The sequence below is a fragment of the Numida meleagris genome, chromosome 25 (genome assembly GCF_002078875.1).
Source record: "Numida meleagris isolate 19003 breed g44 Domestic line chromosome 25, NumMel1.0, whole genome shotgun sequence".
In the NCBI taxonomy this organism is placed as follows: Eukaryota; Metazoa; Chordata; class Aves; order Galliformes; family Numididae; genus Numida; species Numida meleagris.
The window spans coordinates 2,718,382-2,744,318 of record NC_034433.1 but is presented as its reverse complement, the minus strand read 5'-3'; the positions used below and the strand labels follow the sequence as shown (position 1 = coordinate 2,744,318).

Sequence of the window (25,937 nt, the reverse complement as noted above, 5' to 3'; positions counted from 1 at the left end):
TGTTAACGCATTTGGGGGCTGTCACAGAAGGGAAGCTGTGGGTTTGGCTTGCTTCAAAAAGGGCTGCCTATGGATGAAGGCTCTCTGCAGAGTGCCAGCCAAGGTTTTGGCCTCTGTGATACACGTGTGCGATGCTGGTGCCCAACAGGGATGGCAGGGCTCTGCCCACAGGATGAAACAGCTGCTACCTCCAAATAGGGAATTTGTTCTGGAAAGGCAGTGGGCTGTGGAAGATGGACTTACCAGCTATCCTGCCTTCAGAGCACTGACCCCTTCGCTCAGAGCTTAATCTCTCCACTGACATTTAGACCGCGCTCCCTCTCCCTGACAATAATTTGCACTCGTAAGTCGAGTGCCTGGGGAGCACAGTGCTGGGTGGGAGCTGGACACTGCCTGTCTGCACACCAGGAGCAGCCCTGGCTATCCCACATCCCCACAGGGTCCCCACATCCCCACAGGGTCCCCACTGGCCCATTCTGTAAGCTGGAAGGAGCTTAAGCAGGGCAGAGAACCCCTCTTATGAGGGCAGTGGGATCAGGTGCTGCTGCAGCTGCTGCCTCCTATCGCTGAGCCCAAAGCCTAAGGCCCAAGCACAGCTGGTGCAGGGAGCTGCAGGGATTGCTGCTTTTTTTTTTTTTTTGCAGAGACATGCTTGCTTCTATCCTAAAAATACTCATGCATTGTGCACAGATGATACCCAGAAACAGAATAAGAAAATACTTGGAAGAACTGTGGTGGGTGCTTGGCTTTCTCAGGGTGTGCAGGAGTTGGGCATGAGAAGAGCAAGAGTGGTGATGCTGGGGTGATCATTGGACTGGATGATCTTGGTGGTCTTTTCCAACCGTAATCATTCTTTGAGTCCAAGAACACAAACGAAACCCACGTTCAGGTTCAGCCTGACTCCAGCTGGGCTCCAGGGCTCTTGTCTGGGTACCTCCCAAAGCAGCCCTGGTACTGTTTAATTCTGGGCATAATCTGCTTGATTTGTGTCTGAAGCAAGATTACACCAGACCCTAGCAAAAAATGTATATATATATCTATATAGCAGTGAAGAGGGAGCACAGTATTTACAATATAACATGAAGAGTTGGAAAACATACCCTCAGTGCCTTCGTGCAGGCTACACAGCCTGTGTTTACACATCACAGCAATGTTTGTAAAGCCCCAAACACTCAGCTTTGCGTTTTGCATAGACTGTGTATCCACTTTTTAACTATCCGTCCCACAACACTCAGACATGTCATTTCCATGTCTGGATGAGTCTGTCGCTGCTGGCCCAATTAAAAACAATCTTGCACACATCTTTCATTACAAAGATGAAATTCAGGAGAAGTGGTTCGTTATGTTCTGGTCCCAAACCCTCATGACTGCTGTTCCCATGTGCACAGTGCTCAGCGTGGGGAGCTCGCAACCTGCAGATACAGAGCAGAGAGAAAGACAAGCTGCCCCAAACGCACCCAAGCGCTCTGCAGCATTCAAACTAACACATTTATCTCCGGTTGTGGTTTGTTTTGCTTTACTTACCAGTGATGCAATCTTACCTGATATCTTAAAACCAAACTCCAACAACATCCGTCATTCCTGCTCTTAAATTTTGTGCTCAGCAACCACCAGTTCAGCCCCACTGAGCCACTGCACCCCCCTTGGCAGCACGGGCAGGGTGAATGCGCTGCTGCTTCAGTGAGACCTCAACTGTTCTTTGTTTTCCAATGCCCTTTAGCTCTGAAGTTCAGTAAGAGACAGACCGGGTTATTATTGCTCCTTACAGAGGGGTTCATGCACAGTGATAACACACCCGACTTGTCTCAACAGCACTGCCCTAGCTGCGATTTAATCATTAACTCTGATGGGCACTGCAGAACAAGCACAGGTTGTTGTTTCCATTTATTCACAACAGCTCTGACATCACCTTCACAGCTGTACGTTGGGAGAACACACACTGGGGGCCCAGTGTGATACCCATCCATGCTGCGTTAAAGCAAGCATAGCTCAAAAGAGCAAATTCTGTAAATTATCTGAGAGCCCATGCTTGTTTAGCAAGAGGAGAAGCCATTGCTGCCCCCATGCAGTCACCGCCACTCTGCCATAGCCGTGCCCCTTGCTTTGTGAATGATGCTGAGAAAATGTCCCTTCTTTCTTCCTGTGCTGCTCTATTTCTCTGCTTCTTCATCTCAAGGAGGTGGGGAGTTCAGGTGCCCCTGCTTGACAAGCTGGGGTCAGCCTGGCGCACCTGAGGACCTCATACCCCACGTGAGCAAGGGAGTAGCTCGCTGCTATCACTGCTTGTTACTAACCCTTCAAATCACCTCTGTCAAAAGCAATCAGCCTCCACCCAAAGCATCTTGCCACCCCGCTGCTCGTCAGAGTGACTCAGGACGTGTTACCCGGCCCAACTGGCTGCTCTAGGGAGAGCTCATCTGACAGCAACACTGCTGCCTTTGGTCTCGCCCTGCTGCAGCTGGAGCTTGCTCCTAATGCAGGCACAGCTGCAGCAGCTGGAGCGTCGTGTGGGAACAGTGGGGACATGTTCCCGGTCCCTATTCATGGGGCTGTCATTCTGCTGCAGCTTTGTGTACCAGAAGTCCTTCTCCCTACCTTCTGTAAGGAGCCCATGGGATGCCAGGCTCTCCTGGTGGCAGGTCACCAGGTTTTGTCACCCGTGCAATGACCCCACCAGCAAGGTGACAGCATGCAATGCACCAGCATGAGCATCCTGGTGATGGGGAAGGGAGAATCCGGCACAGACATCCCATGAGTGCTCATTCTTCTGGTGCCTGCGCTGAGCCGCTCCCATGCTGAACCAGAAAGTGAGCAAACAGAGCAGCCTTAACCCCTCCTGCCCGGCCGGGCTCCGCTCGCACGCTTCCTTCCCTTGCAGATACATACGTTGCCCTTCCCTTTCCCACCAGCCGGATGCTGAGCAGTGAGTGCTGCCCCTTTCTAGAGGGAAGCAAACACAGAAGCAGAGCCGGGCCCCACCCTTTACCTGGAAGAGTCGGGAATTTGCATCCAAACAACCAGAAAAAGACAGAATACTACTCTCCAGAAGAGTCCTTTTCCCAGCTGTCACCTGCAACCTGCAAGACTCCCCACCAGGGCTCTCCAGCCCCTTCCTGCTGCCTGCCCTCAGCTCGCGGTGACAGCTCCGCGGCAGCGACACGCGGTGGCAGTGCACGACACGCGGTGGCGATGAATGAACCCGGGGGGGGGCAGTGCCCTCCACCCGCATCCAGCCCAGAGCAGCAGCCATGGGTGGGGGCACGGCCCCGCTACCATGGTACGGGGCGTCAGCTGTCTCCGCACTGAGGTCACGGGGGTAGCGAAGGAACAGTTGGGAACCAGTCAGGGAAAGGCAAGAGAAAGCAAAATCTGAGGGACTTAACCCAGTGCCACAGTTAAAATGAATTATTAACAACGGTGTGGAAGCAGGGAGGCTTTGTCTTATCGACGGCAATAAAACAATGATGAGAGCAACCTTTGAGCACGCAGAGTGCTTCCTGGACTGGGGCACCAATGGGCTCAGACCCTTGGATGCACCCCCTGAGCCGAGGTCCCTGCTTGCCTTCAGGTGTCACCTCTTACCCCAGTGACAGCCCATGGGGTCCTGGTTGGGCACGGAGCGATCCCAGCTGTCATCCAGGTCCCTCTGAGCCCGGGATGTGGCTTCCCGCAGGGCAAGGACAAGGACAAGGAGCCTGGTCCTCACCTGCAGCACGGAGGTGTTTCTCACCCTCAGTTTTATGTGCCGCATTTTATTGCGATCCGATTGTTTTGCTTCCAATGTAGTTAAAAAGAAATTAATGTCCTTAGGGAGACTGATATCATTGAAGCTGAATCATTATTGGGAGCTGGTTATTGCACAGGTTTGGTACTAAACAACGAAATGACTGCAATATAAGCGATCACATAATGATAAAGGAAGGAAAACTGATTGATTGAGATACACCTTCATCCAGGGAGAATCCAAAGTGCTTCAAAAAGCACGAGCCGAGGCTTCAAAGCATACCTGTGCCCCAGAAGTGTGAGGGCTGGACCTTTGCACCCTAACATGCTGCGTGGGACGGAACAAAGCTTTCCAATAAGTCACATCTATCAGCTTTGCCGTGAGCACCGAACCACCCGCTGCTCTCACACAGAGCGTGATATCCTGCAAAGCCTGTGGGTATGCGGAGGGCAGGACCAGCCCGGGGCGTTTCCAGCACTGCCGCACATTGACTGCTTCAATCCATCATCTTTATATGAAGGGAAAACAGAGCAAAGTCCCCCGCAACATCACAACTGTTGCTATGCACACTTCTGCCTTTCCCGAAGCAATGCAACCCACCAACCAGCAAACTTTACGCGTGCAGCGGTTAAAATGCAGCATAATTAAATGTAGAGAGAAATTAAGCACGACGAAATGACGAGTTACTGAGAGAGCATAAAGATATTCTCAAGTAAAGTCCACGTGCCTCAGTGACATGCTGCCTCGATTTCTCAACTTTGATCTCCTTAGCTGATTGGCAATTTGGTTTAATCAGGCCGTGTTGCAATGATCTGATCTAATTTCCCTCAATTAACGTGATTATAGCTACCTGGAAATCACAGCACGGCGGTGCAGCCTTTAACACTGTAGAGCTGGGCTCGTTGCAGTGAGAAATCTTAACAAACGTTGAGGCAGCAAACAGTCTTTTGTGCTGGAATCTTTAAGAGGATGGTGGCAAAGGACAAGCATTCAGGGTGGTTCAGACTGCAGAAGTGGAGTGAAACACACGCAACGTTCGTTCTTGATGTTGAGTTCTGCCTAAAGGCCATTCCCAGCAGAGAGCATTTCAATGCTAGTAACTAGAAACCATTCCTTTGTGTTACAACTTCACATGTTGTCTGAAGCACTGGGGAATTCCTCTCAAACCGTGCAGTTTCTGCTCCTGGCTTCTTCATTGGTTTCCTTTCCATGTCACCCACATCATTAAGTGGCTGAAAAAGAGCATTCTAGCTTCCATATTCGGTGCATTACTGTCATTTCTACTATTTCCATCAGTATTTTGGCCGTCTCCAATTTGCTCAGCAAGGCACGGCTGAACTTCAATACAGCAAAACTGTTATTAACTCCAGACATCATTATATTAAAAAAGAACTGAACATCAAGAGCTGAGCAGAGACCCGCAGAGCTGCAGATCAGAAGCAGAAGCATCCTAACCTAAGGTGAGTGATCCTCACTTTGCCCTGAAGTTATTACTGAAGGGAGTGAAGTGCTATCATACAGCAGTGCGCCCTGCTCCAATGGATTTCACTTTTGCAAAGGGTGGATGTCAATATGCAATAGATCTGCAACGTAAGGTTGTCATCTCCAGTGCAGGAAGAGTGGCACAACCCATTTCTGCCTAAATCTGCCATTGCTTTTAGAGCTAGTGTGATTCTTTCTTTTCTCTCCTTAAAGCTATCAATCAGATTGTTGCATTTTTGCAAAGGACACACAGAAAAATGAGGTAGACCAGGCAAGTTCTTATGCAAACCCTCATGGAGAGGTGCTATGCAGTTGTTATGGAGCAGCAACTGATTTGTTCTGGGCGGTAGAGGAAGGGCTGTTTAATCAGACAGGTGCAAAAAATTGGGCATGCAGACATGTTCACAGCAGGAAACTGAAGACAGGAAGAAAATGGGATTTATGATGTTAGCTCTCTTGTCACTTTCTGCTGTTTCTGTTATTTGGTGTGTGGGGGGGGGAGTGCCTAATTTTGCTGGTTGAGAACAAAACCACCTAAATCCAGAGACTGAATGAGACCTTTCGCACAGAACGCTGTAAACAAATAAGCAAACAAATGCAGCTCATTAACCCAACAGCGTTGCAAGAACAGATGCACAGGTAAGAAAGACTTGCTGGATGGTGCTTTGCTTTAGCTTCCACCTGGTCCATAAGTCGTTTGCAGCACGGGGTGCTCCCAGAGCTCCAGGCACATACCACACAGCTCTCGTAGCTGCAAACCGTGTGCAGCTCAGTGCCAGTGGATGCCATAAATAACCCAGAAAATGCACATTCAGTGCTGCAAGCGGATTGCATGCGGCTGGCGCTCAGCTGAAGTTGCTCAAGAACCTGGAAAAAGTGAGATATCCTTATTAATGAGCACCTTCGTGGAGGTCCTGGAAGGCACAGCCCAGGTGTTCCCCAGCCCTGTGCTGACACCCTGCTTGTTGCTGCGGGGTGGGAAAAGGAGGAGTGAAGGAGTGGGGCCGTGAAGCTGTTGTACAGGATCCCAAAAGATTGCAGCTGGGTGATTGTGCAAGCGTGGCACCCACCCCTAAGGAGGCACAGAGCTACAGGAGCCTGCAGACGCTTTGCATCCAGGCACTAATGGCCCAACGCCAGGAAGAACTTAAGTTAATGCCAGCACAGAATATATTATATAATGTAATATATTATATAGGAAGAAAGCCTTGTTGGAATGCTAGCCTGAGTTACCAGCAGCAGGGCCAGGTGAATGATGAAGCTTTGGCAAAATTGGCAACTTCTTCATTAATTTTCGGGTGCCAGAGCTGCACCCACTGCCTCATACACTGGGAGAGAAAAAAACAAGGGGAACTGCCCAAAGAGGATGCAAGGCCAGCTGCACCACCACTGCGCTTCTGCCTGCACTGAAAAGGGAAGAGCACATTTCTGCTGTCCCAGCCACACTTCCCATCAGCAGAAAGGTGACTGGGGCAGAGAGCTGGCTCTGAGCTGGGTGTGTAAGCCTGGGGTTTGTAAGCCCCAAAGCTGGAGGGAGTGCAGCTGGGGAGCTATGGGAGAGATTCATATAATCCCCAATGCAGGGTGTGCAAGGCATGCAAGGTGAGCAAAGCATGCAAGGCGTGCAAGGTGAGCAAGGCATGCAAGGTGTGCAAGGTGAGCAAGGCATGCAAGGCTCAGAGAGTGAGCTGCTGCATGGACCAAACCCATGTCCAGGGGCACCTGCCCCAAATGTTGCTGCCAAGGCTCAGCCCCATGGCTGGGAATAAGGCTCACGATGGCACTGCACTGTGGCCATTTCCTTATTCCTGTCTCCAAAATGCTTTGAAGTTCGCTCAGTGAATGAGCAAGGACGAAATAAATCAATTGGTTTGTGCCTACTTCAGGTTTTAATCACAGTGGGGGTCAAGTAAAACTCAAACAAAGAATTTTAGTTGAGACTCTATAGGATGAAATTCTGGTAATCAGAAGTCAATTTTTAACTTGCACAAGGAAGTAATCCGCCTCCTAAGCACTCAAACATCACTTCTATTGAAATCTGGAAATGGGTTACAGCACTCTGCCCAAAGGTTTTCTGCAGGAAATTAAGTTACAGCTAAGTAAAATAAAAAGGTTAGAAAGATAATTGCACCTTGCCAGGAGGAGCGTAAGGCATGCTGCTGGCGTTCCTGAGAACTGCAGCTTTTGCAATTGTGTTTTGCACTGAAAAAAAAAAGAAGAGCATGCTTGATGCCCACAGGTTGGGCTGTAGAGGTCTGGGCAAGACCCAGCGAGGTGCCATGGCTGGTGGCTGCAGCTGGGCTTGGTGCTGGGCTTGGCAATCACCACAGCCATCCTCAAACCCTCTGTGCACACCTTTTTGGCCAGTGCCTGTGTAGGTCTGCCCCTGGCCAGGTGTTACTAGCAATGCCTTTATTGACCATCCGACCTGAAATACAGAGGGCTCAGTGCAGGAGCGCTATGAACGCTGTTTTTCTTTCTAAAATTCTCTTATCTTTGCACTGTACCATGTCACAGGACGGGAGCCACCAGGGGTGTGAGTGGTCTGCATCCAATGGGCATCACAGGCATCTGCATGGTTCAGCTTGGCAGATCCAAGCCACAGTCTCCCTTCTGTTTGCTCACAGGGACACCAGCAAAAGCCAGTATCCAAAATGAGATTCGGAAGTTTGCCAAGTGAACATTCGAGAAGAGCAGACATGGAGGTTCTCCTCCTCTTTGTGGCTTTGCTGCAAGGTGAGTCACCAGGAAACTGCAGGTACCAATGGTTCCTGCTGGAGGTTTGCTGCTCCCCATCACTATGGGGAAGGACAGCCAGGGCTGGTGGAGCTTTGCCTGTGGCACCCTGCTTGGGTCAGGCAAAGTTCCCCATCCATGGGGATGTCCATGCTTCTGACTAATGCACTTCTTACCTCCTTCCCCAAAGAGCCAGCCTTGAGCTCCTTGTATGGGCCCAGGTTTTTGACAGGTGCAGTCGGAGGGTCTGTCACCCACCAGTGCTTCTACTCCATCACACTTGCCAACAAGCATGACAGAAAGTTCTGGTGTAAAAGGGCTGGAGATGGGATTTGCTACACCATCATCTCCACCACCGGCTTCATCTCGAAAGACCACATGGGCCGAGTGTCCCTGGAGGATGTCCCCCAGTATGGCACCTTCATGGTGACAATGACGCAGCTGGAGATGAATGACACAGGGACCTACCGCTGTGGCATTGGCCCCACCAACAGGGACCTCTACGTCAGCCTAAACCTGACTGTGTCAGCAGGTACGGTGATGGGACAGGGAGGGTGTCATGTCCCCTTTGCTTTAAGCAATCGCAGGCATAAGACCCCCAGATTTGACCAAAGCACCACTGCAAAAGGAGGTGACATGCAACCAGGCACAGTGGTGGCACTCACCCCCTCTGTCCCTGCAGATGTGGGCATGCTGAGGCCAGTTGAGCTGCTCCTCGGGGAGCTCCGTGGCTCCGTCACCATCCCCTGCCCACCTGGGGACAGCCAGGGTGGCACCAGGAGGCTGTGGTGCAGAGTGGGGAGAAGCAGCTGCATCCTTATTGCCGACACCGATGGCTACGTGGGGAAGACCTACGAGGGACGGATCTATATTACCCCCCAGGAGAGCTCTGGAGCATTCAAAGTGCTGATAAATGATTTAAGGCCAGAAGACGCAGGGCTGTACAAGTGTGGGATGGGCAGCCTGGCTGACTGGGTCCGCTGGCAGATGGTGGCCCTGCAGGTGACCACAGGTAGGAGGGGGCTCTGGGGGCTGCTGTGACCCACGGGCTCATTGCAGCCACGTCAAACATCACGATGGTCCTCTCCTACCCACAGCCCCTGCCCAGCCCCGGAGAACGAAGGTTGTGCATGGCAGGATAGGGGGCTCGCTGTCCCTCAGGTGCCACCACGACCCCACGGGCAGCTACACCACCAAGTACCTGTGCAGGTGGCAGGAGGCCAGCTGCTCCCTGCTGGTGGACACAGACGGGTTCGTGCATGAGTCCTACAAGGGGCGCATATGGATCTCCAGCAGCGAGCAGAGCAATGGGACCTACACCGTGGTGATGAGCCACCTGCGAGAGGAGGATGCGGGGTGGTACTGGTGTGGGGCCAGGAATGGGCACACAGAGCACACGACATCCGTGAAACTGCGCATTGAGAAGGGTAGGTGATGGGGTGGCTGGAAGCACAATCATTCCTTTTCCTTTTTTTTTTATATCTCTTCCCCCTGTCCCTTCATGGACACCTCCCTCCAATGCTCTCCTTTATTCCATGCATAAGCATAGGGGCGTTATGAGAAACATCTGAGCTTTCTGCAGAAATCTAGTTTGTTTGAAAACATCATTGACAATTTATGATGAAAAACACCAGCCCATGACATCCTGAGCACAGCATGTGCAGCATGGAGAAGTGCTTTGCTCTGAAGGTTATCTTGCAGTTTTAGGAACCGCAGCATGCAAATATACAGATACAATTCACTTTTCAGCTATCAGAGACAGAAACAGGGAGGTTGAAGGAGGAATGTTGGCCGAGTATTACTGGATTTTCATTAGTACTCCCAAACTGCTTTCTATAATAGAAATGCTTGAATTTGGTCATATAATGTCACATGTTTTTTCCATCAGCAGATGCGAGATGAAATGCGCAAATCTTTGGCAACTCCAGAATGTTCTCCACAAAAAAAAAAAAAAAAAAAAAGATGGATATTTAAGCCGCCAAACCATTTTCTTTGCAGAGATCTTCACTTCACAAAACCCAGAAACGCACAATTCTGTGAACCCCACTTTGCCATTGAGCTCAGCTTCCAACAGTGTGGTGGCACAGAGGAGCACTATGGGGCCAACAGACACCACGGGGCCAACAGACAACATGAGGCCAGCAGATACCATGAGGCCAACAGACACCATGGGGCCAACAGACACCATGGGGCCTATCTACGCCACAGGGCCAATGTACACCATGGGGCTGACACACACCATGGGCACCAGCACTGAGGGCACCAGCACAGAGGGCACCAGCCCCCACCCGCCACTTCTCCCCCCTGGCACCTTTGTGACCTCCCGCAGTGACACCTACAGTGAGAGGTAAGCTCACAGCCACATTTCCCATAGGCACAACCTTGGTGCTTGGCTCCCGCCTGCCCGATTTCCCTGGGCGCTACATAGGCAGTGCACGAGTAGATTATAAACTGTGATAGATGAGAGAAGTAATTAGAAAAGCAGTAGGCAAGCATATCTCGTGTCCATCTGCGGTGTGGGTCTTTGAACTTGTCTTGAATTTTTTGGTGCTGGTCACTCCTGCAGATCAGATGCCAGAGTCAACAGATGTGCTCCCGCCTGTTTTCCTTTGGTTAGAATGGAGATAGGACATTAGGCAACATCAGGCTTGAGCAATAGAGCTGGTGAATCAGTACCCGCCTCATACTTCACTGCACACCTTATCCTGGTCATTTTAGGCAGCCGGGAACACTGCAGTGTTTGGGTGCATTGCATAAGGACCTGTCTCTGGACAAGGTTAAGCCTAAGGCCATGAGCTATTTTAGCCAGTAATTACTCCATGGTACTTCTCTACAAAAAGCTGTGCGGCTCACCCGGCAATTTTAGCTCCTGCGCTTCCTGCTAACCAGGACAGCCACGAGCAGCTTTTGGGCCCTTCCCCCCCTATGGCACCATCCAGCGCCAGCTGATTTGCATAGCTGGCACAGACGCATCAGATACTGCAGTATCAGTCATAACTGAAGAAAAACCACAAAGTCCACAAATCCGTCTCGATGTCTTGAGCAGCAACCCTGCTCACCTTGGAGCTTGCATAAAAAGCGCCATCGCTCCATGTCCACTCTCGCCATCTGCAGCCTCCTGCAAGCCTAGAAGAGCACGTTACCAACCTTAATTCACAATCCTGTATAAAGGGCTGGATTCTTCACTGTCTGTGTGTTGAGCTCTGATAGCATTTATGGTGTTTTTGCAAGGAGACAGCATCTGGACACCCTGCTACAACATGAGAGGCTATGAGAGCTCGCAGAGAGAGCGTGAACCTTGCTAGGGGGTTTGCATGATGGAAATAGCTCCTTTTCCTTTTGGAGGGGATAGTTCAATGTGCAGCACAAACCCCGCATGGTAGAGCAGAGGTAGCTGTAGAAATTACTTCCTCATAAGCCAAACTCCAGATCAAATGATTTCGAGTCTGCTTGACTTTGTTGATTGTTCTCCTTTGAGTCAATCAGACTATTTGCTATAAAATCTGCAGCCTGCGTTCAACCACCCAGTAGCTGACTCAAAATCCTATTTCATTCTGATGTTCCCCTTCCCAGCTCATTGGGTGAATCCTCTCTGCTCCCCGTTGTGATACCATCTCTGGTTTTGCTGATTTTCGTCATTGCCACAGTTCTTGTCCTTACCAAAATAAAGCTTCAGAAGGAGATGGGTAAGTTGGCCAGGCAACACCATTTGGGTTATGGCTGTTTCTTCTGGAAGGGCTTTGCTTGCGTTCTTGGGGAGCAGCATGTTGAACAAACAGCTTTACAGCCCCGCAGTGCTCAGAACCCTGAGTATAAAGGGCAGGGACATGGCTGTGCTCTGTGGGGTTGAACCCGGCCTCATGGGTGCACAGCAGACCAAGGTGCTGGAAAAACCCTCACCAACAACAGGTGACAACAAAACCACACATATCTCCTGTTCTGCAGCATGCTGTGTCTCTAGGTAAAAGCTTAGGGCATTACTCAGTGAGAGAAGTGGTGGGTACTCAATACAAATATATTATTTACAAGAATGAAACTGGGAAACAAGAAGCTAATCCACTGTCATGCTCATAGATGTACGTAGGCATGGGAAGAACTTTTCCCTGCCCTGCATACTTATATTTTGTTCAGGAGAGGAAGGAAGCACCTTGGGACAGACAGAAGCCGTGCTGGTGCAGAGTGGACTGAGCCCCACAGACGGGCAAGGGATGGAGGAACTCAGCAGCCTACACAACGCCAACGGATGCAAGGCAGAGTTGGGCAGATGTCGGTGGGTATTTTCTTGCAACTGTGCTGCAAATGCCAGCTGCCTTAGTAGGAGAGTCCCCAAACAAATTTTAATAAAGTGGTCTGCTGCTTAGCGTGTAAAACATCTCTACAAAACAAACGTTGAGTTTGCATTCCCCGAACTGCTGCCTTTATCCCTTACCAAGAGGTATCGAGCCATAATCTTCAAAATAATTTGATTAAATCCTATACGAGGCTTATAAATTTATTTTAGTGTCGATTACAACTCTTGCTGACGCATGATGAATGCGTTATCGCTCTTCCTGCTTGCTTGTTTCAACAAAATGATTGCTTGCAACCTCTTGCAGTATTATACAAAAGCAATTCTTGATCACAGTGTGGCAATCACATCTTTTTTTCTGCCCTACATCTGCAGGATAATACGTGCTCTCCTTGGAAGTTTCGGGCAGACCAGCTTGTGTGTAAGTCTCCATCACTGGGTAACATAAAATTAGTGGGGCTATTGTGGAGGACTGGTAACCTTCAGAGGAACACTCCTGTAGAAAATGCCCATGGAGCCGTTTCAAAGTATGCCCAACCTGCGAAGATTTGTATCGGTGAAATTGTGCTTCTCCATCCCAAAAATATCAGAATTACTGTCACAGTGGTTTGAGAAGTTTGGCGATGGCATTTCCTGATCCCGTCACAACGCACTTAGATCCGAGCTCTCTGATGTTACGAGCAGCTGCTTAAATTTCAGAGGCAGACTGCTGCGAGGGGAAATTGGCTGTGACAATTTGTGCCCTCTGGAACACACCGGTGCATGGATGCTTACATCTTTCCACCCATCTGAAACACCCACTGACTTTGATCGGCAGCAGAAAGCAGATCTACAGACATCTGCCTACAAAAGCATTGGGATAATGTAGCGTAGATGTCAAGGAGTTGAGCATAAAACTAAACACTGATAAAATCCCTTCTAAAATCGTTGTAAAGGTGCTACCACGTAACAGCTTCTCTTTTCTTTTCACAGGAATCCTTCGGTGGAAAAAATTCTTTCCAACATGAATGATGAGGACTTGAGGAAACTCAGGCAGAACCCCCTTCTCTCAGAGCACGATGTACATAAGCTCAGAAGCTTCTTGACTGTAAGGCAAGACACAGCTATAACTTCCAAGCATGCAGCAGCACTTCTTCCTTGCTCCCCATTCTGCAGCCAAATGCCACTTCCTGTGTGGTTTGTAGAGAACAAAACAAGGCAACTAGCCACGCTGTTCTTGTATGCGGCCCTGACTGTCTCCTGTAGTACAGAGCACCCCGATGGGGAGCTGGGCACGGAAAGGAAGGACCCTCAGAGCAGCAGGTCTGACTTGTGGAAATCATCATCCTTAGGGATTTGTTTTGCAAAGCACAAGCCATGTTGGACTTCAGTCCAAGCACACAAAAGATTTCAGCCCAGCAGCAACCCAGACTACGTGCCATGCTTCAACCTGGGGGAAAAAAAAAAGCAAAGCAAGGGTTGTTTGTGTTCTGGAGATGCCAAAGTGCTTTGGCACCTGTGACTTGGCAGGACGACGCTTCCTTGTCTGTTAAAGCAAATATATTTGCGTAATTCCATCTTGTTCAGAGACAAAGGATTGGTTTTACCAGAAGCTTCAAGGGCGAAGATAGAGCCTTGGATAAAGAAACTGTTAGTCCACCAAGGGCTGCCTCTTGTCCAAGGTGCCCGAGTGGCTGCAGGTCCCCGTCAACTGCTTTCAGCTGGGGTTCCTCTGCCCACATCTGTGCCACCATTCCCAGCTCCTTCCAAGCACATCTCTGTGCATGCCAGCAGCCAGGCAGGTGGAGGGGAAGGCAACGCACGGGCACCCAAAAAGGAAAGGTTCTCCTGAGAACAGAAGGTGTACAGAAAGCAAACACACCTGTGTTTATCATGGCCAAGTGCAAACCCCAGCGCTGCTGTCCTGCTCCAGCTCCTCAACTTTCCCTATAAGCAGGTGAGAATGTCTTCATGTGGCCCTGAATTGAACAAAATTGTTGCCTTTGCATCATCAGAACAAAGTAAAGCAAATTTGTAACTCATCCCATGCAAGCAATTCAGCTGTCTCTGATTTTAGGCTTTCATAGAGTTCCACTTCCAACAACCCCACTCTTCACAAAGAATTCTTGTTTGGGTCCCTCACGTGCCACAGCAGGGGAGCAGAGCAGCAAGGCTGAAAGCAGCAGCAAAGCACCCCCACACATCTCAATTTAAAGAACGTACAGAGCTCTTGCCCTGCATAGATGAAGCCAAGCCTTGCTCTTCCCAGGAGGAGGTAGAGGCAGAGGGCAGGGATGGGACAGATATCCATAGCAAGGCCATCCTGCCCTACCTGGAAAGCCAACACAGCCGGGTCTGCTTTGGGATGCTGGTTTCCAAAAGATGGAAAACTGGCGACAAAGACGTTTTTGCCCAGATTTGCCCTATAAAACACATCCTCTGTTGATTGAGGATGTCACAACTTTGGAAACCAGGTGAGCCCTGCAGAGAGGAGATCTCCTTCCAGTGCTGCTGGGAAACGTGGCCGTGACTCAGGGTGGAGTGCCTGAGAGGGAAGAGGGACAGGACCCCAGCATGCTCTGCACAAAGCAGACCCCTGAGTTGGCACCAGGCTGAATCCCTTCCCAAAGCCAGCAGAGGTGCCAGGGCAGCACCCCAAGCCAGAGCCCACCCTCGGTTGCACAACAGCAGGGTGCAATCAGGAGGCTGCATCCGCAGCCAAGTGCCAGCGGAGCCAGGAGGAGCATTGGCTGCCCTGCTCCCACGTGGCTCAGGGCTCACTTGGGCTTGGATGCTGTTCCCTTAAGGCACAACAGGTGGAAATGCAGGGCTAGAAGTATGAGTATTTAAAACAGGCTGGCACTGCCTGAGCCTGGTGTCCTGGAGGGAGGCAGGACAGACAGACAGACATACAGGAGGTGCTGGGGTCATCCACGGAGCCAGGAGTGGTGAAGCAAAGAGAAAGCAAGAAGAGCAAATTGGTCTGCAGAAGTGACCTGAAGTGTAAGTAATGCTTCATTGTCTTCCTTTCACTCATGCACCTCAAAATAGCTTTGAACAGCCATGCATGGACGCGGAGGTCTCGCTGGTAAGGAGATGCTGATTTTCTTTAGAAGAAGGTCAGAAGCGCAGAATCCAGCTTCTAATGTTATTTATCTTCTCTGTGGTAGACTTTTAATCTTCCATTTCTGGAAATAACTTTAATTACCATTATAATATTTGCACTGGTAGAAAATGGTAACTGCTAGTAAATATTACTGTGATCATTACAGCCTTTTGAATGGCAGCACAAAGGCAGTCATAAGGGTACAGATTTGGACATGTATCACAGCAAAGGATGGGTTTCTGCACACCTAAATTCTTAGCATGCAAAGTCCTTTCGGACTTTGAATGCATTTGTACAGAGAAATAATGCTTCCCAATAGCAGTCACACTGCGGTTGCAGGCAGGTGCATGGTTGCTCTCCACTCACCCGGCTCTCGAAGCACAGCCTGGGGCACTGCAGCAGTGCTTCTGGATTATTGTTCCAGGAATATTCACAGTTTTAAACTATAAGAGTAGTTTGTAGTCTCGGTTTCACTTTCCAGCCCAAGAGACTAGGAACGGAAGGAAGAAATAAGTGAACTACTTGAATCCCATCTGAAAAGCAACAAGTTGGTTTGGGGGCATGTCTGACAGCTTAAAGGAGCATCGAATCAGGTCATCAGCACAACCCCAGTGCACATTTCAGTCATTACCAAGGGGATCATCTGGGCATTCATTTTCATTTGTTATCCAAAATGCAGTGCTCATCTCGCAGAGTTTTACCTGGAACAAAAGGGATTCTTAGGTAGGGAGGTAAAAGTACTGCAGGAATTCCTGAAGGTTGTTGATTTTGTTGATAATCTCCAGCAGGATCTGCCTAGCTGCCTCTGCTCATTGTATCACAAAATCTGCACGCCCTGTTTACGCTCTCCATATTGTAAAGCGGGCATCAGTTTGGGACACGAAGGATTTATTTTCTGCATGTGTTTGGGTCAGGCTGATCTTTTAGCAAGTTCATTGCTCACTCACCTCCACGGAGCGCAATGAAATGCTCGATCCAAGGGGATGGGTGGCTTTCCCCCATTAGCAATGCTCGCAACGCAGCCAACAGCGCAGTCATTGTGATGGGTCCCGTGAAGATGTAGAGAGCTCTGGTAGTGGGCAGCAGGACAGCTGTTGCTGTGCTTTGCCTCCAGGCACCAAGATTCACCCCCAGCATCCGTGTCCGTGTTCCTGGATGCAGTGGATGATGGTTCCTCAATGCAACCCCAATGGTTCTGCTCAGCATCACACCCGCAGCAGCCTGCATCCATGCAGCTCGCCCCCAGTATTAGCGAGTCTGATATTAGAAGGATTTGAGGGGGAAAATAGAATATAACCTACATTTCTCCATTCTGTATATTATTTCTTAATTATGGGAATAACAGCAAATGCTCTGCATAACAGGATTGTTTTGGCAGCCAGCACTTTGCATTCCATTGATCCCAATGCGTGTCCTTGACACTGGTCATTGTTAAGAGCAATAGTTAATGGCTAATAGATTACACACTCTGTTGATCCCTTGCAAGCTGCACCTTGAATACACCAGTTTCTCAGGTGAGAAACTTGCCGCTGAGTCAGTAGAATTTGGGAACTGAACTCTGCTTTTTCATATCCACTCAGAGCAGCTTCTTGCTTGCACTTGCATAAGTTGTTTCAGGTCCTGGTCTCCTCTGTATCATCATAAATCTGAAGATATTCCTCCCTAGGGCTGACAGAGCTGCAACATGCTGTCACTCCCCAGACCTCCCAGAGCCTGCAGCTGTGCCATTGACCACTGCCAGTGGCTGCAGACACTGTATACTTCCATACAGGCAGTAGTGGCTGATGGAGCAGGATCTCTGTTCTTCCCAGAGCTTTATCAACAGCATTCAACTTTTTTCCTTGTCACTTCACCTTACTGATGTGTAGCATATCTTCAGCTTTAAAGCATATTACAACCAAATAGTTTGGTTAATATGCATTAATTTTGTTGGCAATTGGCCTATTCTATTCTTGTTTCACACAACGCAAGCCTCTGCAACCCCTGTTGCATTATGCACACCAACAGCAGTGCACTGCAAACAGCTGGGGTGCACAGAGCAGCTCTGCCTGGCCAGGTGCCCCAAGGCAGCCGCCTCCCAGCAGCAACAGTGGCCAGGTCAACCCATCTTGGGAGAGGAGGGCTCCAGCAGCAGCATGCAGAGCCTGCCTGGCAGTTCTGCTGCAGCACAGTTCTGAGCTGTTCAACTTCAAAATACATTATGCGGGGGCAGGGAAAGGGAAGAAGCCAACAGTTTTGATGTTGCAAGATGAAAGTCGATTCCACTTCAGAAAAAAAACAAAGATTTGAGTTGCATCTAAAAAAAAAAAAAAAGGAAGAAATGAGCATAGCCCTAGCCCCACAGCTGGTGCTGATCCAAAGACAACAGCTACTGCAGAATTGTGGATTGGTGCCAGGAAGGGACACGGCCTCTTGACCACAGGAGCAACTTTCCAGCAGTGGCTGCTCCTCTGCTGATCCCATGCTGCAAGTGGGCAAGAACTAGGACACCTCTTGTCCTTTTTCCTCCTTTTACCCATCAAAATGTTTTAAACTAAGCACCAGAATTTGGCTTGAAATGTCCAAAACGCCAGCTCAGCATTTCCCATCTGCAGCGTCTTTCTTGCCCTGTGCTGCAGAACAACTTCAAATACACTTCCATTGGGAATAACCAGGCTCTTCCTCCTCTTCTCCTGACCAGCCCATGGCACCACCTCCCATGCAATCTCACACTCAGGTTTTAACACATCAGGTTTTTAAGTCAGCACATGCAAAGCATTGGGATCAACAGGCTAAAGAATGAGCCCTGCTCCTGCACGGACCAAGGCAACCAATGGAGCCATGTGCAGGTTCCCACCAGCCTGCGTGATGCCCAACACGATGCACTCGCAAAGGGCTGGTGCCAGCATGGCTCCCAGAACCCCTCTGTCAATGGGGACACCATGGTCTCATGCGTGGCCTTTCTTGCTCCGAGGATGCCAGGAACCCAGTGCAGTGCAGGAGGAGCAGAGTCCAGCTGCCACCTGCGCCCAAGGGGACAGCTCAAAGATGAGAGCATCCATGTCACACAGCCCCACACAAAGGATGGAGGCATCCATGAAGTCTGCACAACCCCTCCTGCATTAAGTGACCCAATTCAGCTTCTGCTGGAAGCTACAGGGAGCACACAAGCCTCGTGCTTCACGCCAGACCCCACAAGGACGTGAGGGCTCTCTCAGCACCACCCATGGGAGCAGTATTAATGCAGACTGTGTGCACAGCCACTTACTTGCACTCCCATGCAGCTCAGCAGCACTTTCTCTTAGCTGCGATCTGAGATTTAATCCTGTGCTCTGACCAGAGGCAGCAAATCCAGCAGCAAAAGTCCTCTGAAAGCACAAAGGAACCCGAGCTGTGTTAGCAGCAGGTTCAGAGAGATTCTCCCCCAGCAGCTCAAACCATGATTGCTTGATGCAGAACACCCAGCAGGGCTCAGCCTTGCACTAGGAAGAATCTCTGGGCACACAGAGCAGCACGGAGGGGGTTTCCATGCAGCCTGCTCAGTGGGTCAACCCAACAGACTTTATGTAACATGTGGCTGTGCACGGGATGTGCCTCCATTCATTCAGCAAGTGAGGCAAGGCATTAGCATCAGAGCAGAAGCAGAGGCAGCACAGAGCTGCAGGCGCATGCAGTGCTGCATGCAAACTGTTATCCTCATGTAGACACAACTGCACCCTTGTGCAGAATCAGACCAACAGATGACACGAACCTCGCCAAGAAGGGAGAAAAGCTGACCCAGGACCTGTCCTTGTCCTGCCCTGCAGTGAGAGTGGGAGGGCAGCGGGGGAGCAGCAGCAACAGGAGCTCGGTGGGGCTGTGTTGTGCCGCACTGTTTGCTTTCTGCAGCGTGTGGTTTGTTTGCCCTGCTGGCTGCCTGCGGGATATGTATGAAGAAGCATTTTTCATGCTCGGTGGGTTAATTATTAGCCATAGACAAGTGGACACCGAGCAATTAAAAGTCACAATACAAGGAAGAAAGCATAACAGAACGCCTTTCATCTTCACACGGAAGCAAAGCCATTTTTCTTCTACCGGGAATTACCCCTAATAAAACAAACCCTATCACCTGATGTCCAGAAATCAAATTCCTGTGACTGTTTATAAAGACTTTCCTTGGCATCCATCATCTTCTCTATAGCTTGTAATAATGACCGGGTAGATCAACGGTCTGGAAACGCATCTTCTCACCATGGAGAGTCCCACAGCACACTCACTTCACTGTGAATTAAAAGCCTTGGCTTTCCCTGGGCCATCACTGATATCAACACAGGGAAAGGCCATGAATGATCATCCTGTGGGCACGTTTCAGGGAATGTGGTGGGAATCATTTCAGGTTTGGTGCTCCCCAAAGCCATCGTTTTGAGTCCTGCCAGGGCTCCACCGGTCTGATTCTCCATCGGGTTTAAATCTCTGCACCTCACCAACTTTGTCAGCAGCCGAGGGGAGAAAAGGCCCAACTCAACCACGTTCCATGAGAACAGGGAAGCAAAGATCAGAAATTAAATATGGGCTTCGGACAGGAACTGCTCTACACAAGCAGGTTTTCCCAAGGAGCGGTTTTGGCACCCGGGCTCACAAGGGAACAAACCTTTCTTTCACGGCATGAACAACAAACCACCACAAGTGATATTATCTCCAGACAAGGGTCACGCCAGCAGCCCAGCACCAGGGCACCCTAAATTCCAGCCCTGCTGGGGCTCAGCAGCTTTTGGGCCATCTGCGGACTTCAGCCTTCTGATGGGCATGAGTGAAACCAAACATCACTTCCGACTCTGAATTAAGCCCAATTTGGCCAAAATTGCTTCTTGTGCTGTGCACAGCATCGCTGCTGCCTGCCCAAGAGACAGCCACACTGTCAGCCTGCAAGCCTGGCACTAACTGGGCTTACTGTACAAACAATTCCTGCCATTTGATGTGGTTGAGGATTGCTGTGTTAAAATACAGAAGTAGTCACAGTGCCATGCAGCAAAACAGGCAAGAACTGATATCAGCTCCCCATTTCCTATGAAATTGCTTGACAAGTGATTAAATGTTGTATTTCTCTCTAGCTCTAACAGCCAGAATGTTCTTATCCTCCAGGCAGAGAGATTATCAGGTGACTTGACCATTAATCATTTTTGCAATTGCTATTATTCACCAGTTTCCGTGCCTTTTCCAGGGAATGCAAGAAGAATGACTTTACTGGCATTCATCCTCCTGCTCTCCTTCCTCTCAGCTGAATCTGCAAGAAGTAAATATCCTCCCACGTCAGGTAAGCACAGCCCGCCTGGAGCACAGAGGTTTGCAGGCACCATTAAACCAGATGATGCATTTCTAAGGGAGAGGAGGGCTTGGTGTCCCCATTCACACTCACCACTGCCATGGGACCTTTCAGAGCACACCAGGACACGCAGCCCACGGCACAGCCATGCTTGCACAGCGCATGGCACGCTCACCCAATGGGTTTTCTTCTTGCAGCCTTAAACCCGGTGTTCGGACCGCAGCAGGTGTACGGCCTGATCGATGGCTCTGTCACCATCAAGTGCTTCTACCCTCCCACCACGGTGAACAGACATGACAGGAAGTATTGGTGCAGGGAATCCTCCAGGAGCTGCGTGACCGTGGTATCCTCCAGAGGGTACAGGGCACGGGGCTACCAGGGCAGGGCTGCCATCACCGACTTCCCAGAGCAGGGCGTCATGCTGATCAACATCTCCCAGCTGGCCTTGGCAGACCGGGGCACCTACCAGTGTGGCATCGGGATCAATGGCAAAGGGCTCTCCTACAGGGTCACCCTGGATATTTCTGAAGGTAATCACGGCCTTTTCTTTCACTTCTTCTTTTTCTCCCCTTTTTTGATAGAGTTCCATGGGATGTCTGCCCAGGAAGAGCACCCAAGAGCTCAGGGTGTTCCACGCTTCCAGGGTCTTTTTGCCCACTAACGTTCTTACAGAACAGATTTTTCTTTGACCAAAAATCTGGCACAGAAATCAGATATAGAACTCAATGTGACAAACCTTGCTGGGAAAACGCTGATTTCTCAGCCACTGAAATACAGGGAGGAAAGCTCAGAGCAGGACTGCCCATCCCCCTGCTTCCAATAGGGCAGGCCCTGACCGCTCTCCAATTGCACAGGTCCAAACATACCCGAGGAAGCTGAGCTCTTCTACGTGGAGCTGCACGGCTCCGTGACCATGAGCTGTGACTTCGGGGCGGAGTATGCCAGCGAGAGGAAGTTCTTGTGCAAGTTGGAGAAGAGCGGCTGCCGCAACATCATCAATACGTATGGGGAAATAGATTCGGAATTCCAAGGGAGGGTGCTGCTGAGCAACGATAACACGGAGGGCGCGTTCAGCGTCATGATAACCCAGGTGGACTGGGACGATGCTGGCCTGTACCTGTGCGGGGTTGGCTTCCACGGGCAGAGTGGAGAAACGAAGGAGCTGGATTTGCACGTCTATGAGAGTGAGTGAGCTGTTCCCAACGCTTTGTTTCCCTTCATGGCTGCCTTTCTCTAGAAGCAGCGCTAACAATCTCTCTCACTCAGTGAGAACTTTAAGACCACCCTTCATCTAGCAGAGGGGCCAAAACTAAGAAAGGCTGATGCAAAAAGACAACCACCATCCAGAGGATTTGGGAAGGGGAAAGGGCTGGCAGACCCTTTGGGGTCAATTCTGGCAGTGCCAAGACTGTCTCCCCACACCTGCACCCCGAGCACCCCCTGGCTGTCCTTTAGCTTTGCCACATGGCACAAGGTAGGCAGGTCGGGCTGCTCATTTCGTTTTCATCTCCAGGGTCAAAAGTTCCACAAGGAAAGCACACGATATTTGGAGTAAAAGGAAGTTCAGCAACCATCGAATGCCACTACGATCCTGCCAAAAATTACTCGCTGAAGTACTTGTGCAAATGGAGAACGACGGGGTGTGCTCGGATCATAGATAACACCGGCTTCTTGCCGGGCCCTTACGAAGGACGAGTGGCCATGTTTGACAACCCAAAGAATGGCACATTCAGCATCGTCCTGAACCAACTGCGCAGCAGCGATGAGGGCTACTACTGGTGCATGACAGACGATCACAGGGAGAGGAAAACATCGAAGGAGCTGAAGATCATAGAAGGTATGAACCCATAAGCAGCAGTTCCGCCCTCTCCATAAAAACAAAACAACCTCCCGAGCTTCATAGAATCATTAAGGTTGGAAAAGACCTTGAAGGTCATCATGTCCAACCGCCATGATGGAGCAGATCTCAGTTTTTGGGAAGAGGTGTGAGTAACAGTTCTGAAATTTTGTCACGAGGCAAAGCATTGTGACAGTCCCACCGTGCTCCTCTAGTTTTAGAATGGAAATTCAGCCTTAGGGGGAAGTGTTTGCAAAGAGGTCTCATCACAAGCATTGCAAAAACCAGCTTCCACCTGATGTCTATGTGCGATCCTCACCATTAATTTAGCAATGTAGAGTAGTTTCCCCTCAAGGCCACATCTCCTGGTTCACCATCTCCAGCAGCCCCATGCCTGTTGGGTACCATTCCCACTGCCAAACCACTAACTGCAGCCTCACGTTCTGTTTGCCCTCACAGGAGAGCCTGCATTAACGGGAAAGCAGGAAGTGCAGGCAGAAGTGGGCTCCCGGGTCGACTTAACGTGCTCCTACTCATGCAAGTACTACTCCTACGAGAAGTACTGGTGCAAATGGAGCAGCGACGGCTGCACCCCGCTGACTGCCTCTGACCAAAGCCAGCCGGGGCTGGATGTCAGCTGTGACACCGCCAACAAAACGCTCATCCTGAGCCTGGACCCTGTGACTGTGGAGGACCAGGGGTGGTACTGGTGTGGGGTGAGGCGAGATGGCCACTATGGGGAGACCATGGCTGTGTTCCTGCAGGTGAATGGAGGTGAGCCCCAGGGAACGAAGCTCCGGGGTTGGAGCACCTGCAGGGAGGAGTCCTCTCCTTGTCCACTAGGTTGCAGCACCTTGAAACAGAATTACTCTCATGAGGGCTCTCCCAGACTGGCTGCCTTAGTTCCCATTCACAAAAATCCTTCCAGTCTCACAATCGCTTCTTCCCGCACCATTTTCAACCCCACCTTCACTAATCGTTGCTCTCACAATTCGTAACATCACTTGAAATGATGCAACCTCCGGCAGCTGTTGCATGAAGGGCTGTGTGCAGCTCCGAGGAGCTCATTCATCATTGTAGACAGGAAAGTCCTGGGAGGGAGAAAGGAAGAGCTGTCCCCGGTTCCCCATGAGAAAGCGAGGGGCTCAGCATCAGCTTCGGGGCAGTATTTCAGGGCGCTCACACCCCACCACCCTTCTTACCTACACCACGCAGGGAAAGCCGCCGACGTCAGCCCGGAGCTCCTGGAACTGGAAGCCAGCAATGCTGCAGCTTCTGAAGGGGCTGTTCCTCAGGGCAGAGCCAACAGCGATGCTGGGGTGCAAAGGGCAGCTGCCTCAGAAAGGTCAGTCCTTCCCCAGCCTCTCTCATGTATTACTTTTGAAAGGTTAGCTTCTTGTTGACACCCTGTTTGAGCACTCTGCACGCAGTTTAGCAATGAAGAGAATATTTTTTTTCCGCAAAGAAATAAACTCAAATCGTCAAAAGGAGCAAAAAACTCAGCAACTCAAAAATCTCAGCAAAAGATGCTGAGATTAACTTGGAGTTAATCTCTAGACAAGGTAAAAACAGTTCCAGAAGGAAATGATCGAAGTTCCAGGTACAGAAAAGTTAATTAAAAGCATTTCTGTCAGGATTAGAGAGCCTTCCTTAACACATCTATTACCCAGCTGCTCCTGCAGCTGCTTGGGCACTGCCTCCATCCAACACCCTCACTTATCCTCTTATGATGTGCTCAAATCAGTTCATTAATTGGATTGCATTGCACTCGCTTGGATGTACCATCCCATATAGGCATTTAGAGTGATGGAAATCTATATACGCTGCCCAGCCTGGACTGATTCCATAAGAAAGTGCTTTTCACAGCTCTGTGCTCCACTTTCCTCTCTTCCAGCTCCGAGCAGAGCTCTGGCTCCAACACTCTTCCTTTAGTCCTGGGCCCCATTGGCGCAGTGATCCTGGTCCTCTCTACAGGTTTTGCTGTCTTTAAATACCGTCAGATCAGGCGATCAGGTGAGTCCCTGCCCTGTGTAAACCCTCAAGCGTCACTAGGATTAAGAAAAAGGCAGCAGCTGCTGCTTGCAGCACTGCCATGCAGAGTGAGCTGAATGCTTCTCCTGCACAGATCTGGTGTCGGTGGGCAGCTACAGGACCAACATCAGCATGTCAGACTTCGAGAACGCAAGGGAGTACGGAGCAAACGACAACGCCTGCATGAAGCAGAGCCAGGAGACCCAGCTAGGAGGGGATGGTATGGCTCTGCTCAGAACCCCAAGCCTTGGGGGAGGCAGCAAGGGCTCACAGAAGGGCCCTGCAAAAGCCTGACAGCTGCTGAGACGTCACACCCTAACGTCTGCCTTTCTGTCTGTGCAGAATTCGTCACCACGATAGCCAACGCTGAAAGTGCCGCCGAGACAAAGAAGGCAAAACGGGTAAGGGGAGGTGGGAAAGAGCACACAGACCTGCAGCCCCAACGCATCCCTGCAGCTCCAACAAAGCAGCTGCCCCCTCCCTGGGCCCTATTTGTAGCCAGGTGCCTCCATCATGGCTGAGTCTGCACACCTGCTGCAGTTCAGCCCCAGGGGGGACCGTGAACCCTTCCAGCCCCATGTACCCCAAGCCATGCCCTGTCCTGGGTGAGCCTGTTCTGCCAACACACAGCACGAGGTCAGAGCACCTCTTTTTAACCCCCCAGCCACAGGTTAGCTGTAGTTGCAAGTGCCAAGAGCTGAACCAGAGCTGCCTGGAAACCCTCCTCAGAGCCAGGAGCCCCAGGTTTCTACCTAAATAGCTTCTGCAGCTATTTCCTCCTCCCTTGAGAAACAACAGGCTGAGGCAATTTTTGTGCACCACCCCAAAGGACGAGCAATGCTTTCTGCACGTGCCCCCTCCCCGCCACCCACCGCTCACCGTGTCCTCCATCCTCCCTCCCGCAGGGCTCCAAGGAGGACCTCGCCTACTCCGCTTCGCTCCTCACTCCCAGCACCATCACCCAGAGCCCCGTGGGGGATGGCACGACCCCGGCTGCAGCCCCCCCAGTGTGGGCTGGCTTGGCCTGAGGGTGAGGGATGGGGACACGCAGCGGGGGGTGGCTCTGCTATGAGGCTCGCTGCAAGAGCTCAGCCCTCTGCACTGCTTGCTGCTGCCTCCATTTGCTATCGCTTGATTTTCCGTCTTTGAATTCAGCTTGGAGCAGTGATTCAGCCAGAATCGTAGAGGAACTCCGAGGCTGAGCCCCAACAGCCCCAGCGCAGCCAGGGCCCTCTGCCATGCTCCCAAAGACCAGAAGATGCATTTTTTTTTAATCTCTTTTTTTTTTTAAATCTCTTTTTTTTTTTTTTTCCCCTGGAAATCCCTTTAGGACAATGCCTTTTGCTTTTGATTCCCCTCTGCTCTCCTGGTCACAGGGCAGCCCCTGCAGACCAGGAGTGCCTGGGGTGTTCGTGACCAATAAAGATACAAGCAGCTTTCAGCAGACCAGGCGGGCTCTCAGTCTGTGGCAGA

At 50.6% G+C, this 25,937-nt stretch overlaps 2 protein-coding genes across 3 annotated transcripts; both read left to right on the top strand.

The window, feature by feature from the left end:
* Nucleotides 77-14,262, top strand: LOC110388371 (polymeric immunoglobulin receptor-like). Of its 2 annotated transcripts, XM_021377574.1 has the most exons (10): nt 77-5,184; nt 7,834-7,942; nt 8,133-8,474; nt 8,625-8,954; nt 9,040-9,369; nt 9,941-10,289; nt 11,516-11,628; nt 12,074-12,212; nt 12,606-12,651; nt 13,203-14,257. In XM_021377574.1, the coding sequence occupies exons 2-10, from the start codon at nt 7,861-7,863 to the stop codon at nt 13,239-13,241; spliced, it is 1,770 nt and encodes a 589-aa protein (XP_021233249.1). In that variant the 5' UTR covers nt 77-5,184; nt 7,834-7,860; the 3' UTR covers nt 13,242-14,257. The 2 variants fall into 2 exon arrangements, with proteins under 2 accessions (XP_021233249.1, XP_021233251.1); XM_021377576.1 differs by lacking the exon at nt 11,516-11,628 and having other exon boundaries at nt 13,203-14,262.
* PIGR (polymeric immunoglobulin receptor) lies at nt 14,911-25,910 on the top strand. The gene is made up of 12 exons (XM_021377573.1): nt 14,911-15,212; nt 20,495-20,587; nt 20,794-21,126; nt 21,451-21,780; nt 22,110-22,433; nt 22,893-23,207; nt 23,649-23,778; nt 24,328-24,446; nt 24,559-24,684; nt 24,807-24,865; nt 25,370-25,494; nt 25,620-25,910. The coding sequence occupies exons 2-11, from the start codon at nt 20,509-20,511 to the stop codon at nt 25,490-25,492; spliced, it is 1,938 nt and encodes a 645-aa protein (XP_021233248.1). The 5' UTR covers nt 14,911-15,212; nt 20,495-20,508; the 3' UTR covers nt 25,493-25,494; nt 25,620-25,910.

Excerpts from the sequence above, each read along its gene's own strand:
- PIGR (XM_021377573.1), top strand. The coding sequence starts at position 20,509 with ATGACTTTACTGGCATTCATCCTCCTGCTCTCCTTCCTCTCAGCTGAA. Across the intron at positions 21,781-22,109 it reads GGATTTGCACGTCTATGAGA|GGTCAAAAGTTCCACAAGGA; the intron begins GTGAGTGAGCTG and ends TTTCATCTCCAG. Across the intron at positions 24,866-25,369 it reads AGACAAAGAAGGCAAAACGG|GGCTCCAAGGAGGACCTCGC; the intron begins GTAAGGGGAGGT and ends TCCCTCCCGCAG.
- LOC110388371 (XM_021377574.1), top strand. The coding sequence starts at position 7,861 with ATGAGATTCGGAAGTTTGCCAAGTGAACATTCGAGAAGAGCAGACATG. Across the intron at positions 8,955-9,039 it reads GGCCCTGCAGGTGACCACAG|CCCCTGCCCAGCCCCGGAGA; the intron begins GTAGGAGGGGGC and ends TCCTACCCACAG. Across the intron at positions 9,370-9,940 it reads GAAACTGCGCATTGAGAAGG|AGATCTTCACTTCACAAAAC; the intron begins GTAGGTGATGGG and ends TTTTCTTTGCAG.